At 45.9% G+C, this 13936-nt stretch overlaps 1 protein-coding gene across 2 annotated transcripts in view; it reads left to right on the plus strand.

The window, feature by feature from the left end:
* The window catches only part of Brms1l (BRMS1 like transcriptional repressor), a 28350-nt gene extending 14881 nt beyond the window's left edge, over nt 1–13469 (plus strand). The window contains exon 5 of one of the 2 annotated variants that reach the window (XM_059279426.1): nt 13240–13425. In XM_059279426.1, coding sequence (XP_059135409.1) covers nt 13240–13410 — 171 coding nt within the window. In that variant the 3' untranslated portion in view covers nt 13411–13425. Of the gene's footprint in view, nt 1–13239 lie in introns of both variants that reach the window. The other variant, XM_059279427.1, reaches the window with a different exon arrangement.
* Nucleotides 13470–13936: the final 467 nt, after the last annotated feature.

Here is a 13936-nt window from a genome sequence, read left to right on the forward strand (position 1 = left end):
CTGGGACTTTTGCAAGGCCAGCAAGTGCTCTTAATCACTGGACTGTCTCTCCAGCCCCAAACCCTCCTTATTTTAATATACCATATCCGAACAGGTATAAAAGCAGTGGGCCCTATTGCTTTTTTTTTGAGACAAGATCTCAATATGTAGCCATACTTAGTTTGGAACTAGATATGTAGACCTACTGTCCTTGAACTTCCAGAGATCTACCTGCATCTGCCTCCTGAGTGCTGGTTTAAAGGTCCATGCCTATAATGTACCACACTCAGACTACTGTTGCTCCCCCCAACCCTTCTTGAGACAGCTCAAGAAGTGTGTATGTAGTACAAGCTGGCCTTGAACTTTCCATCCTCCTGCCTCCACTTCTTAAAGACAGTGATAACAGGTGTGCCACCATGCCAGGCACATTGGTAATATTTGTTTAGATGTTTTGTTCCTTTGTTTATAAGTGAAATTTAGTTTTCAAATTTCAGGACTGTCTTTGATGTATAAGACAAATTAGGAATAATTGATATTTTCTGTGCTGTAGAAATATATATTTAAGACTTTAGCTGTAGTCCTATGAATGTTAAGTATGAGTGTTGATGACTTAAAAGTGTTTTATTTTTATTTTATTTGTGTGGGTGTTTAGCTTGCTGTGCACCAAGTGTGTGCAGTGCCCAGGGAGGCCAGAAGAGGGCACTAGACTCTCCTGAACTGGAGTTACAGACAGTTGTTAGCCTGCATGTTGGTGCTGGGTACACTGTGTTAGTTTTCTCCAGTAGAGTACTTCCTTAGGCTTTCCTTGACTTCATGATCTCTTATTTATTTTTCATGATGCTACAGATTTAATCCGGGGCTTTACTTGCTAATATTTAAGAGCAAGGTTTTGTAAATTTGGAATATCAATACTGATGCTGTATTTTATTGAATTCTGCTGGAGAGTGCACAATTTTGATATGTCCCATTACTGATGATGTTACTTGGATCACTTGATTGGAATTGCAGCTTTCTCTAAGTAAACTTTAAAACTACGTAAACAACTTGTTTCTCATAACAACTTCCTATTTATTTGTTTGTTTGTATTAATATAAAGTCATCGTTTATTTATTTTTGTTTGTTTTTGTCTATTACTTCCTGAGGGAAATATGTTAAAATTTCTATGTATGTATCTTAGTTAGGCTTTTATTGCTATGAAGAGAGAACATGACCATGGCAACTCTTTTTTTTTTTTTTTTTTGGTTTTTCGAAACAGGGTTTCTCTGTGTAGCTTTGAGCCTCTCCTGGAACTCACTTGGTAGCCCAGGCTGGCCTCGAACTCACAGAGATCCGCCTGGCTCTGCCTCCCGAGTGCTGGGATTAAAGGCGTGCGCCACCACCGCCCGGCTGACCATGGCAACTCTTATAAAGAAAACATTTAACTGGGACTGGCTTACAGTTCAGAGGTTCAGTCCATTATCATCATGGTGGGAAACATGGCAGCATGCAGGTAGACATGGTGCTGGAGAAGGAGCACATCTTGATCCGCAGGCAGCAGAAGGAGACTGTGTGCTACATTGGACGTAGCTTGAGTATATATGAGACCTCAAAGCCCATCCCTGCAGTGACATACTTCCTCCAGTAAGGCCACACCTCCTAATACTTCCAAATAGTTCCACCAACCGGATACCAAGTGTTCCTACCTGCGAGCCTTTGGGGGCCGTTCTCACTCAATCTCCGACAGTAGCCATTTCTAACAGATGTATCTTTCTCCGGGGACAGTATTGAGGAGCTGCTGTCACAGCAGCTTCCAGATGTGTGGTGTGGTGTTAGCGCCAGTGGTCACCTGCTGTGCAGTAGGTCCAGGGTCTCTCTCTTGTCTAAGCGTGGTGTCTGTTGGCCAGCATCTCCTGTCCCCTTCCCGTCCCCAGTGCCTGGTGACTCCCAGTCTGCCCTCTGCTGCTGTGAGTTGGCTGCGTTGTTTGTTCTAAGTCTGTATGTAAGTAAGACCCTGCAGCATGTGTCTTTCTCCATCTGGTTTGTTGTACTTAGAATAAGGTTCATCCATGTCGCAAATAACGGATAGAGAAAGCAGAGAGGATGTGTCAATTTAGAAGGAGATTGAAGTGTAGAGTACTAGTGTCCCACTTGAAGAAGGCTGGGGATGCTTTGTTTAGGCTAGCTCTTTGAGCCTCACTACAAGGCGTGCAGTGACTATTAAGGTTGGAGAGCAGGGGCTAGGGATGGAGCTCAGTTAGTAGAGTGCTTGCCACACACATGCACAATCCCTGAGGCTCATCCTTGGCAACTCATAAAACTGGGCATGGTGGTAGCATAGGCCTGGAACCCAGCACTTGGGAGGGGGAGGTGGGAGGATTAAGGACCAGCATGGGCTACATGAGACTGTCCCTGAAACACACACACACACACACACACACACACACACACACACACACACACAGATTGATTGATTGATTGATTGATTTAGTAGCAGGTAGGAGCCAGGACTCAGAGGCCTTCAGAGTCAATTCAACTTCAGGTTTTTGAGAAGATTGATGAGAATTCTTCAAGGTTCTGATGTCTTTTGGTCAACAGGAACCTGAGTGTGGATCCCCAGAACACTTGTAAAAGCCTGGTGTGTGGCAGTGAGTAGCTGTAACCCCAGTCCTGGGCAGAGGTGATAGAGACATCCCTGAAGCTTGCTGACCTTGTAGTACAGCCCAGTCGGTGAGCTCCAGGTTCATTGAGAGAGCCTGCCTCAAAAACCAAGGTGGAAGTGATCGAAGATGCTTGATTTTGACCTCTGGTCTCCACATGCAAAATACACGTGTGCACATGCACTCACCTGCACACACACAGACAGACATACAGGCTAAAAATAAAGTTTGCTTTTGATTTATAAGCTTAGTAAATGTCTACTGCTAAAATTTGAAAATTAAGTCTAAAAAAGGAACTGAAATCGTAATTTACCATGCAGAGATAATCATGGTTAATAAGTGAGCATGTTTGTATGTATTTTCCAACATAACCGGATGGTTCTGAACAACTCTTCAGTGTTCTAATGTATTTTCAAGCAGGGTTTCATGCACATTCTGTGGTTCTAAATACTCTTTGAAGGTTTGTTTCCTGCAGGTCACGTGCACATGCCCTTCTGAAGGCATAGGCTTACAGTGTAAACAAGTGTGTGCTGTCGTATTTTAAACTGCATCTCAGTGGCTGTTATTTGTGACTTTTAGATGCGGCCTCTGGAATTACGCCCTATTTCTATCCTTTAGACGTGGTTAGTTTTTTGTTAGCAGAAGCCAAGTGTTCTGTGAGCTTCTTCATTCCTTTCTTCTTATGGCATTGTGTCATGGTTTTGTTTTTTCCCTACTTGTAAGTATTGTTCATGAGCCAGAGTTATGGTCTGCTGTTGATTCCTTCCGTGGGACAAATAATACCTGTGTATACCATGTCTATCTGTGCAGAGGTTGGTAATAACTATATTTTAAAAAACTTTGCAGCCGGGCGGTGGTGGCGCACGCCTTTAATCCCAGCACTCGGGAGGCCGAGCCAGGCGGATCTCTGTGAGTTCGAGGCCAGCCTGGGCTACCAAGCGAGTCCCAGGAAAGGCGTAAAGCTACACAGAGAAACCCTGTCTCGAAAAACCAAAAAAAAACAAACAAAAAAACCAAAAAAAAAAAACCCCAAAAAAAAAACAAAAAAAAAACTTTGCAATTAAAATTTACATTAAACATGAGGAAAAAGTTACGGTATACCTAAACTTTTCTTCTGCATCACTTTTGTCTTTGTGGTGGGAACGAATAACCCTTCGTTTACTGTTGGTTAGCATTGTTTCTTCTTCAGTACTGAGACTGAACACAGGCTTTGCACATGCTGGGCAGGAGCTCCACCCTGAACTCTGTCCCTGGCCCTTTACTTACTTCATATTATTTTTTTAAACTTTCTTTTTATTTATTGTTTGTGTCTTTCACGTCATGCATCTCCAATCCATTCATTTCCTGTCCCTTTGTATTTACCCTCTGCCCTTGCAGGCTCTTCCCCAAAATAAACTAAAAATTTAAGAGGAAAAAAAAAGGAAAATCTTATCATGGAAGCTGTAGTATGATATAGTGAGTCATGCAGTAAACCCTTTTCTCCATATATCTTTATGTGCAAGTGTTCACTGCAGAGTCATTGGTCTGGTTCAAGGCCTCTGGTTTCTATTACACTATCCATGCCGGGCCCTCACTGGGACTCCTCTTGGATATCATGTTGTTGCCCTATAACGTGGAGATCCTGCAGCTTTGGGTCTGAAGGACTGATCCCTTCGTGTGCTCCAACAGATCACAAATGGTGTGGATGTTGGGGTGGGCCAACTCTTAACCCTGGTTCTGGCCTGGGTAGGTGCAGGGTTGGTCAGCCTGCCAGCTCTCTCTTGTCCTTACCACCAGGTCGAGCTTTCCAGCACTGCTCTGGCCAGTTCAGCCCTTGCAGCAGTGAACAAGGGGCAGGGCCAGTTCTCCAGCTTTCACGTCCTCTGGGTCGGCTCTCCCACACCTACACTTTCAGGGCCAGCTCTACTGTGTTGCCCAGTGGAGATGTAGGGGCCGTTCTCCCAAGTGCTGAAGCTGGTGAGGGGCAGGTACAGCTCTCCTGCTCTTATGACCTCAGGGCCAGCTCTCCCACCTGCTATAGGCAGTGAAGGGGGTGAGTTTATCTCTCCCCAGTCTATACCACCATATGGAGATGAGGGGTGGGGTCAGATCTCCCATTCTGGGAAGTTCACCCATACCCTTGTCAGTAGGGTCAGCTCTACTCTGCTGTCCAGATGAGGTGCAGGGCCTGCTTTCCTGAGTGTTGGAGCTGGTAGAGGGGAGGGTCAGTGCCCTCACCAGCTGGAGGCAATAGGGGCAAGGAGGGAGGGCATCTTTTCCTCACCCCCATCACCACACCACAGTCAGGGAGGTGGTACCAGCTATGTCCCTGTCTACAGGTTCAGCTTCACTGTGCTACCCAGACAAGGTGCAGGGCTAGTTCTCCTGAGTGAGTGCTGCAGCTGGCGAGGGTTGGGTCAGATCCCCACCCGCTGCAGGTGGAGAGGGGAGGAAAGCATCTTTCCCTCACCCATACCACCACATGCTCTCCCATTTGCATGCCCTCAGGGACAGCTTGACCACACCCCTGCGAACAGGGTCAGCTCTTGTGCTGCCCAGGTGAGGTATAGGAGCCTCTCTCCTGAGTGCTTCAGCCAGTGAGGGTCCGGCCAGCTCTCTACAGCCCTGTCCTCCCTGCTTTTGGTGGTATCAGGAGCCACAGACAAGCGCCCTGGCAGCAGCCCAGGCCCAGACATCACCATGGCCCTGGTGGCAATCAAGCCACCCACCTCAGCCTTCTACTGCTTTAGCTTCTTCAGATATGCCTCTGCCCACTCGAAATGAACTCTCTCTCTCTCTCTCTCTCTCCCTCTCTCCCTCCCCCCCTCCTCCCCTCCCTCCCTCCCTCCCTCCCTCCCTCCTTCCTTCCTATAACACAGCATACATTTTGGCCAGACTGGCCTTGAACTCACTTGGTAGTCCAGGTAGGCCTTGAATTTGTGCTAAGTTATACTATCAGGTTAACTTACCTGCTTTCTTTTCAGTTCTCCCCAGAGATTCTTACAGATTTGGGAAAAATCTTCTGAAGTTGTTACTTTTAAAAAATAAAGTCAAGCCGGGCGGTGGTGGCGCATGCCTTTAATCCCAGCACTCGGGAGGCAGAGGCAGGTGGATCTTTGTGAGTTCGAGGCCAGCCTGGTCTACAGAGCGAGATCCAGGAAAAGGTGCAAAGCTACACAGAGAAACCCTGTCTCAAAAAACCAAAAAAAAAAATTAAATAAATAAATAAATAAAGTAAAAATTACAGTTTCATTGACCTCCGCCCAAGCCTGTGTGAAAAAATTAAAGTGCATGTTACTGTAATGGGGTGCTGATAGTTGTCGAGGGAGTTGGCTGAGCTTGTTAAAACTCTTTAACAAAGAGTTGAACATCTGGGACAGACCAAGCGAGGGGAATATAACAAAGTATCTGTTTTAGTTCGAGGGGAATATAACAAAGTATCTGTTTTAGTTCGTTGTGGTGGGAGGCGCCAGGCTGGGAGTCTGCTGAGTGGAGCTGGCTTAAGTATTTCCTAGGGCTCCTACACATCCCCTTCCCCACTGATCTTGTTTTACCTGCCCCCATGCCTTCCTGCTGTTTCCTCTCACAGCAGGATGGGACGAGAAGCCACCATCTGCGTGAGCCTGCCTTGGCTGTCCCTGTCTGTGTTCCTCTACCCGCTCTTCAGTTTCCTGTAAACTCGGGAGAAGTCTAGGTAAACCTGAGCTTGTGATCCTTTTTCAGTTGGGTTAGGGTTAAAGTCATGCCCTCCACCATCAGAGCAGCCTCTTCCTTTAAAGGTGTCTTACTGTGGTCTGGTGGTGTCCTGGACCGAAGCTCTGATGCTGGTCTAGCTTTGTGACCAGTGTGTTAGAAGATGCATCAGCCTGTGACGCACTGTCTTCTGGGAGCAGTCTCCCAGCTCCCTGCCTCCACTTTCCTCCTCCATTCTGCAGCATCCTGTCTCATTCTACTTGTCCTGCCCCGTCCGCCCATCCGTCCGTCCGTCTCCGTGCTTCCTGGGACAAACTGCATTTCTGTCCTCGTGAAGGATCTCTTCACCTTCACCTGTCTCCTGTGCTAGACCTCATTCTCTCTCAGTTTGGTAGAGTATTTTTCAGGGGCATCTGGAGAAAGGGTGGAGAGAAGTCAGTGTTTGGGATCTCTTGTGACGGCTCTGTATTGCTTTATAATCAATTACTCCAAAACTTAGTAGCTGAAAATGTCCTTTGTAGTTTGGTGGTCAGGGCTGTGTGAGCGTGGCTGAGGGTAGAGGTGTGGCTGTCATGCGTGCTGCCTTTGCTCTCCTAATGACCTGGTGGTGGCTGGGCCTTCCTGGACCGACTGAACAAAGAGAACAAGGTAGAAGTTACTTTTATTTGACCTAGATTTCTGCTGTATTTTGCTCATTTAAAGTGTTACTAACCAAAAAAAAAAAAAAAAAAAAAAGCCAGGCAGTGGTGGCGCACGCTTTAATCCCAGCACTCCGGAGGGAGAGGCAGGCAGATCTCTGTGAGTTCGAGGCCAGCCTGGTCTACAGAGCAAGTTCCAAGGATAAGCTCCAAACTACACAGAGAAACCCTGTCTCCCCCCCCCCCCCAAAAAAAAAGTGTTGCTAACCACTGCCTCCATTTAGGGAGGAAAAACTAGTTTGTATTTTCAGTTAGTAGTACCTAGGAACTGTTTCAACCTACCACATCTTTGCCATGTGAAACCATCGTGACTCTCAGTAGAGAACACAGAGCTACAGGTGGTAGCGTGTTACCTCAGGATGCTTGCTTGTGTAGCCCTAGATACCCTGGAACTCACTCTGCAACCAGGCTGGCCTTGAACTCACAGAGCTCCGCCTGCCTAGAGCCGGGATGAAGGGCGTGTGCTACCACACCCAGTTGTTGTGTTATCTCTTTTTGAGATGGGGTCTTGCTGTGGGTCCAGGACTGGCCTTGCCCTCTTGGTCCTCACCCTCAGCATCCTTGGTCTCCCGAGTGTGTACCAGGCCTGGCTCCTTACTGCTTCTGAGAAGTCCTGCTTTTGTTCCTGTCCTGTGTGCTTCCCGAGTACATCTGGGATTTTCCTCCTCATCCTTGGGGTGGGGAGCAGTGAAGCATGGGTCTCTCTTTTATTCATTGTGCTGGATACTTGGAACTTCTGATTTTTTGATATGGGGTCTTCCTGTGTAGCCAAGGCTAGCTTTGAACCTGTAGCAGTCTTTCTGACAGACTTCCAAGTACAAAGGTTGCAGGAGTCCATTACTTTACTCAGCTTCAGGGGAGCCTTTTAATCAGGAAACAGAATATTCTGTTCTGAGAAAACTGCGTATCTTTAATTTCTTTTAGATTTAATTTTATAAACTGAACTCCTTAGTTAATTTGGGGGAGGTTCTGGAGGTGACAGCAGTAACTTGTGCATACCAAGTACCACTGTAGCCCTGCAGATGGAGTTAAACTTATTTTTTTGTTATCATCCATGGCCATTGGATTTGCGTTTGATTTGAAAGTTTACTATTAGAATTTTCCTGTAGCCAGGGCCTAAGGTTTAAAGGTCTGTTCTAAGTTGTTTTTGTTTTTGTTTTTTTTTTTAATTTTCAGTGCATTGCTTTTTTTTTTTTTTTTAAATTTGTGTGTGTGTGTGTGTGTGTGTGTGTGTGTGTGTGTGTATGACGTGTGTGGTGCATGTGCCACAGTGTGCATGTGGAGGTCAGAGAACAACTTTGTAGAGTCACATCTTTCCTTCTACTTCTGTGTGGGTTCTGGGGATGGAATTGTAAGTGGCTAGGCTTGTCCCACCTGTGCCTTGAACTGTTGAGCCATCTTGCCAGCCTGAGGCATTAGTGAGGCAAGGTTTCATGTAGCCTAGCTGGCCTTAAAGTCACTTATGTAGCCATGTTAGCCTGAACTCCTGACCCGCCTGCCTCCACCTCCTAAGTCCTGGGCTCCTAGGCATGCACCACCAGTCCTGGCTACTATGGTGTGTCACTCTGATAATGCTACTCCTTCAAAATCTCCCAGGGCTCCAATCCTGAAGGAAGCTGAGAACTGTGAGACGCTTAAGGCCAGAGACTACCAAAGGGAAATTTATTCTGAACACAGGTCAGTGTGAAGGTAGTACAAAAATGGAACTTTGGGGTCCTTAGACCTGCCCTAATGATAGCGAGGATGCCAGCCTGGGGAAGGACTAATGAATAGGTTCAGTCTGAGGGTGAGGACGGAGGAATGGATCCCTTGTAAGTAGTAATGTTCAGACAAAATCACCCACCGAACAGAGAAACCACTGCAGGCAAACAAAGACTTTGTGTGGCCTTTATTTTCCAGGTGCTCTCTGGCTGCCCAAGTATGGTTTCTTCTCTCTTTCTGTGGGGAGGCTTCTGAGGGTCTTGCAGGGTTGGAGAATAAGGAGGAAAGTCTCTCCAGAAAGGAGGTGTGAAGCTTAATCTTCTTGTCAGATTGCCTGGATTTAGAAACAATGCTATGTGTGTTTGTGAGGCTGTTCAAATGAGGGGAAGAGCCACCCTGATGTGGACAGCAGTTCCACGGCCCCTGATGTGGACAGCAGTTCCACGGTCCCTGAATGTGGACAGCAGTTCCGTGGCCCCTGATGTGGACAGCAGTTCCACGGCCTCTGAATGTGGACAGCAGTTCCGCGGCCCCTGAATGTGGACAGCAGTTCCGTGGCCCCTGAATGTGGACAGCAGTTCCATGGCCCCTGAATGTGGACATCAGTTCCGTGGCCCCTGAATGTGGACAGCAGTTCTGTGGCCCCTGAATGTGGACAGCAGTTCCGCAGCCCCTGACGTGGACAGCAGTTCCACGTTCCCTGAATGTGGACAGCAGTTCCGTGGCCCCTGAATGTGGACAGCAGTTCCACGGCCTGGAGTCCTGGAGCCAGTGAAGAGGATCGGATTGGACACTAGCACTATTTCTCTGCTTCTTGACTGGATGCAATGTGCCCAGCTCCCTCAAACTATAGCCAGAATGAACTAGTCTTTTCTGAGTTGCTTTTGCCAGATACATAGTTGCCACAGCATTGAGAAAAGTGGCTAATTCAGGGCCGGACTGAAATGAGAATAGATTCAAGGCATTTCATTCTGTAATTTATTTCTTTTCCGAAATGGGGTCCCATGTATCCAGTGTTATGCTTTTGTCTTTTATTTTTGAGACAGGATCCTAGTGTGTAGCCTTGGCTGGCCTGGAACTCACTATGTTGATCAGGGGCTGGCCTTGAACTCCTTAGGACTGGGATTAGAGGTGTGTGCCACCATGTATGATTTATGAGGTGCTAAGAACACAATCCCGGGCCTTGTGCATGCTAGACTAACAGTTTTACCAATTGGGCTACATTCCTAGCCCCACCCTCAACCTATGTGCTGTAGAGTATATAGCTAGTATTTTTTAGAAAGGCCTTGAAAGTGTCAATATTTCAGTTTCTTTTGGTGGATTTTTAAAACAAATCATGAAGAATGGTTAGTGCACTTAGAGAATTTCTGCTTCACTTAGAGCAAGTTTACTAGTGTAAAGCAAAAGAGAATCCACCAGTGTAACTTCATATTCATAAGAGCAAAAGCCTTATCACTTCAGTTCTTCGTGTAAGCCGTCTCTGCTGGGGAACTGGATCCGCTGCTGACAGCTGCCGTGGGACCTGTCTTGAGGAGGCCTACTTCCCTTTTCTCTTTTCTGTAACTTCTTAGTTCCTGCAGCATATAATGCAGATCGAGTTGGGATATTTCAGAAGACTTTTCATACGTCAGAGGAACAAGCAAAAGGAAGTATTGAGAACAGCATATAATGAGATAATTATTTTCATCCCAATACATATTTATTTTGTGTATGTATGTATGTGTATATTCATGTTTGTGTGCATGCATGGCTACATGTGAATGTATGTTCATGCAGGTGTAGAGGCCAGAGATTGACATCTGATGTCTTCTTCAGTTTTTCTCAACTTTAGTTTTGGAGACAGGGTCTCTTACTGAGCCTGGAATTTGCTAAGTTGAGTTGTTTGCCTGGCCAGCAAGCCAGTAATCCTCCTGTCTCTGTATCCCTAGCACTGGAGTTACAGGAGTGTCTTAGTTAGGGTTTCTATTGCTCTGAAGAGACACCATGACCACATGGCTTACAGTTCAGAGGTTCAGTCTATTATCATCATGGTGGGACTTGGTGTTGTGCAGGCAGACATGGTGCTGGAGAAGGAGCTGAGAGTCCACCTTGCACAGGCAGCAGGAAGTGAACTGAGACACTGGGCATGACTTGAGCATATATATGACCTCAAAGCCCAGCTCCACAGTGACACACTTCTTCCAACAAGGCGATAACTATTCCACCAAAGCTACACCTTCTAATGGTTCCACTCCTTATGAGCTTATGGGGGCCAGTTACATTCAAACTCACGAGGAATGCACTACTAAACCTGGCTTTTTAAGTGGGTGCTAGGGTCCTAACTGGGGTCCTTGTGCTTATGTGACAAGCACTTCACTGACTATGCCATATCCCTAGCCCTGATATGTAGTGTCTTTTTTTTGGTTTTTTTGAGACAGGGTTTCTCTGTGTTGCTTTGGAGCCTGTCCTAGAACTTGCTCTATAGATCAGGCTAGCCTCGAACTCACAGAGATCCGCCTGGCTCTGCCTCCCGAGTGCTGGGATTAAAGGCGTGCGCCACCACCACCTGGCTGTAGTGTCTTATTAACTATTTTAGTATACAAAGCAATAGGTTTCATTATGATATTTCATACATTTGTATCATGTACTTTTCCTTTATCCACCCCATTTCGCTCTCTTGCCCCCTTTCCTGCATCTGCTGCTATAATTTTTCATGTGGCATTTTTTGCTTTAGTTTTCACTCCCCCATCAGGGTACTCACCACACCTGAGCCTCTGAATTCAGATTAGAGATGCAAGTTCAGCAGAGTCTGGCCTAGACAGACTGCTGTGTCTTTAACTCCTGTCTTTTCCCTACTGTACAGCGTAGTCTTCAGGTATGTGCAGATTAAATCTCAAAGTTTTATCAGAAGAGTTCATGATTGACATATAGGCATGCTACCTACAGGGTGTGACCTGCCCCACCTTCCCCGACAAGAAGGCCTGTCTATTACAGTAGATTTCATAAGACAGTCGTATCTATGATCTCCCAGTATTTACTTGAGGTAATCTTGTGGTGGGGATTGAACCTGGGGCCTTGTATATACTGGGCAAGTGCTTACCACTGACCTACAGCCATCTTTTAGTTTGTGATAGACTCTCACTGAGTTGCCCATGCTGACCTTGAGTTCAACCTGGAGTCAGATAGCCCTTGAACTTGGGATCCCACTGCCTCAGCCATCCATGAAACTAGGATTATAGACCTTTTCTACCATGCCTAGCCTTGTAGGCTTTTTATGAAAAGGGCCTTTGTATTTATATACATTTTATGATTTTTATAAAAAGAGCTGTAGTGGCATACAATCAAAACCAATACAATACAAAACCTTGTAGCCTGGGTTCTAATCTGATCTGGTAAAACTATTTTTTTATTTATTTTACTATTATTTAAAATTACGTATTTATTTTTATGCATGTGGATATTTTGCCTGCATGCGTACCACCTGCATGCCTGGGGCCTGAGGAGGCAAAAGAAGGGCTGGGTCCCTTGGAAGTGGAGTTACAACAAATGGTTGTGAGCTGCTATGCGGGTGCTGGGAGTTGAACTTGGGTCTTCTGAAAGAACAGTTAGTGCTCTTACTTGCTGAGCCTCCTCTCTAGACCCCAGTGGTTTATTTTATTTGTCTATCTATGTATTTATTTATTTTGTTTTTTTTGTCTGTTTTATTCATGTTTTTATTTTCTTGTGGTGCTAAGGATTGAACATAAAGCCTTTAATATGCTAGGTAAGTGTTCTCTCCTATCTTGTTTGTTTTAGTAAGTGAGTATGACGTAATTAATCTATAGTTTCATAATTCAGTTAACATGTCCATTTTCTCTGAGTCAGTCTATTGCTTATGTATATTCTAACTGAAATCTAACTGAAATGTATTATTTTATTGAGTTACTTTAAATGACAGTAACATTTTTACCTAAATAATTTTCTTGTCATATACTGCTATATTTAATATGATGTAGAGACAGTAAAAGTCCAATATGATCTATTTTATTTAATTTTTAAAATTTTGTTTTTTTTATTCCTGTGTGTGTTATCTATGTATGTGTGTGCATGTGTGTGCGTGCGTGCGTGTGTGTGTGTGTGTGTGTGTGTGTGTGTGTGTGTGTGTGTATGTGTGTTCATGCCCATGGAAGTCAGAAGAGGGCATCAAATTCCCTGGAACTAGAGTTACAGATGGTTGTTAGCCACCACATAGGTGCTGGTAACTGAACCCGGGTCCTCTGCAAGAGCAGCAAGTGCCTTGAGCCATCTCTCTGACTCCAATTCTTAAACAGGATGTTATTTTACTTAGTTAAATCTGTTTTTTATAACTGTTCCCTGATTTTATTTCTTTTATATGTTGAACATTCCTTCTTTATAAGATTTAGATTGTGGGGCTGAGGATGTAGCTCTGTGGCAGAGCACTTACCTAGCACGCACACACCCTTGCTTTAGTCCTCAGAACTGCGGGCATAGAAATCATTAAGATCCAACAAAAAAGCAAGCACACCAGCGTGTGTTAAGATGACCTGGCATTTCTTTCTTGTCTTTCTGTGCAGAGTGAAAAGCTTTTGTTGTACGATACGGTGCAGAGTGAGCTGGAGGAGAAGATAAGAAGGCTTGAGGAGGACAGACACAGCATCGACATTACCTCAGGTCAGGGCCGCGGCGAGGCGCTGTCCCCGTGCAAGTCCAGTGTCCTAGCCGGAGGGAAGGGAGGAGACTTCTGAAGAATGGTCAGGCTGAGGTTGTCGGGAAGGGTAGGCAGTACAGCGAAGGAAAAGGGACAGAAGTCTGACAGGAGCTACCATGGCCTGTCCTGACACAGTGGATAACGGGTACGGGGCGGAGAAAGGAAGCACTCCCTGATATTAGATCAGGTCAGTAGGGAATGAGGCCGTTTCAGGACGGTGACAGGGACACCGTCTGTCATGCACTAGCAGAAGTTTTACTGGGTTGGCCCACAGTTTGCTTTTGTGGTTTGCATTTTGCTTCTCTGCTACAGTTGGGGCAGATTTGATGAGATCAGTGTGGGTGTTCCCTTGCTTGTGAGTTATCTGTGGACCGTTGCTTAGTTCGTCTAAATCGATGTCCTTGTATGGAAAAGAGTAGCTACTCAGGGCTGGCGAGGTGGCTCAGTGGGTAGAGGTGCTTGCCCCGAAGGCTGGCCACCTGAGTTCGATCCCCAGCACCCTGTGGTGGGAAGAGAGAACCCGCTCTCACAATTGCCCTCTGACCTCCACATGTGTGCTGTGA

The sequence above is a fragment of the Peromyscus eremicus genome, chromosome 14 (genome assembly GCF_949786415.1).
Source record: "Peromyscus eremicus chromosome 14, PerEre_H2_v1, whole genome shotgun sequence".
NCBI classification, from domain to species: domain Eukaryota; kingdom Metazoa; phylum Chordata; class Mammalia; order Rodentia; family Cricetidae; genus Peromyscus; species Peromyscus eremicus.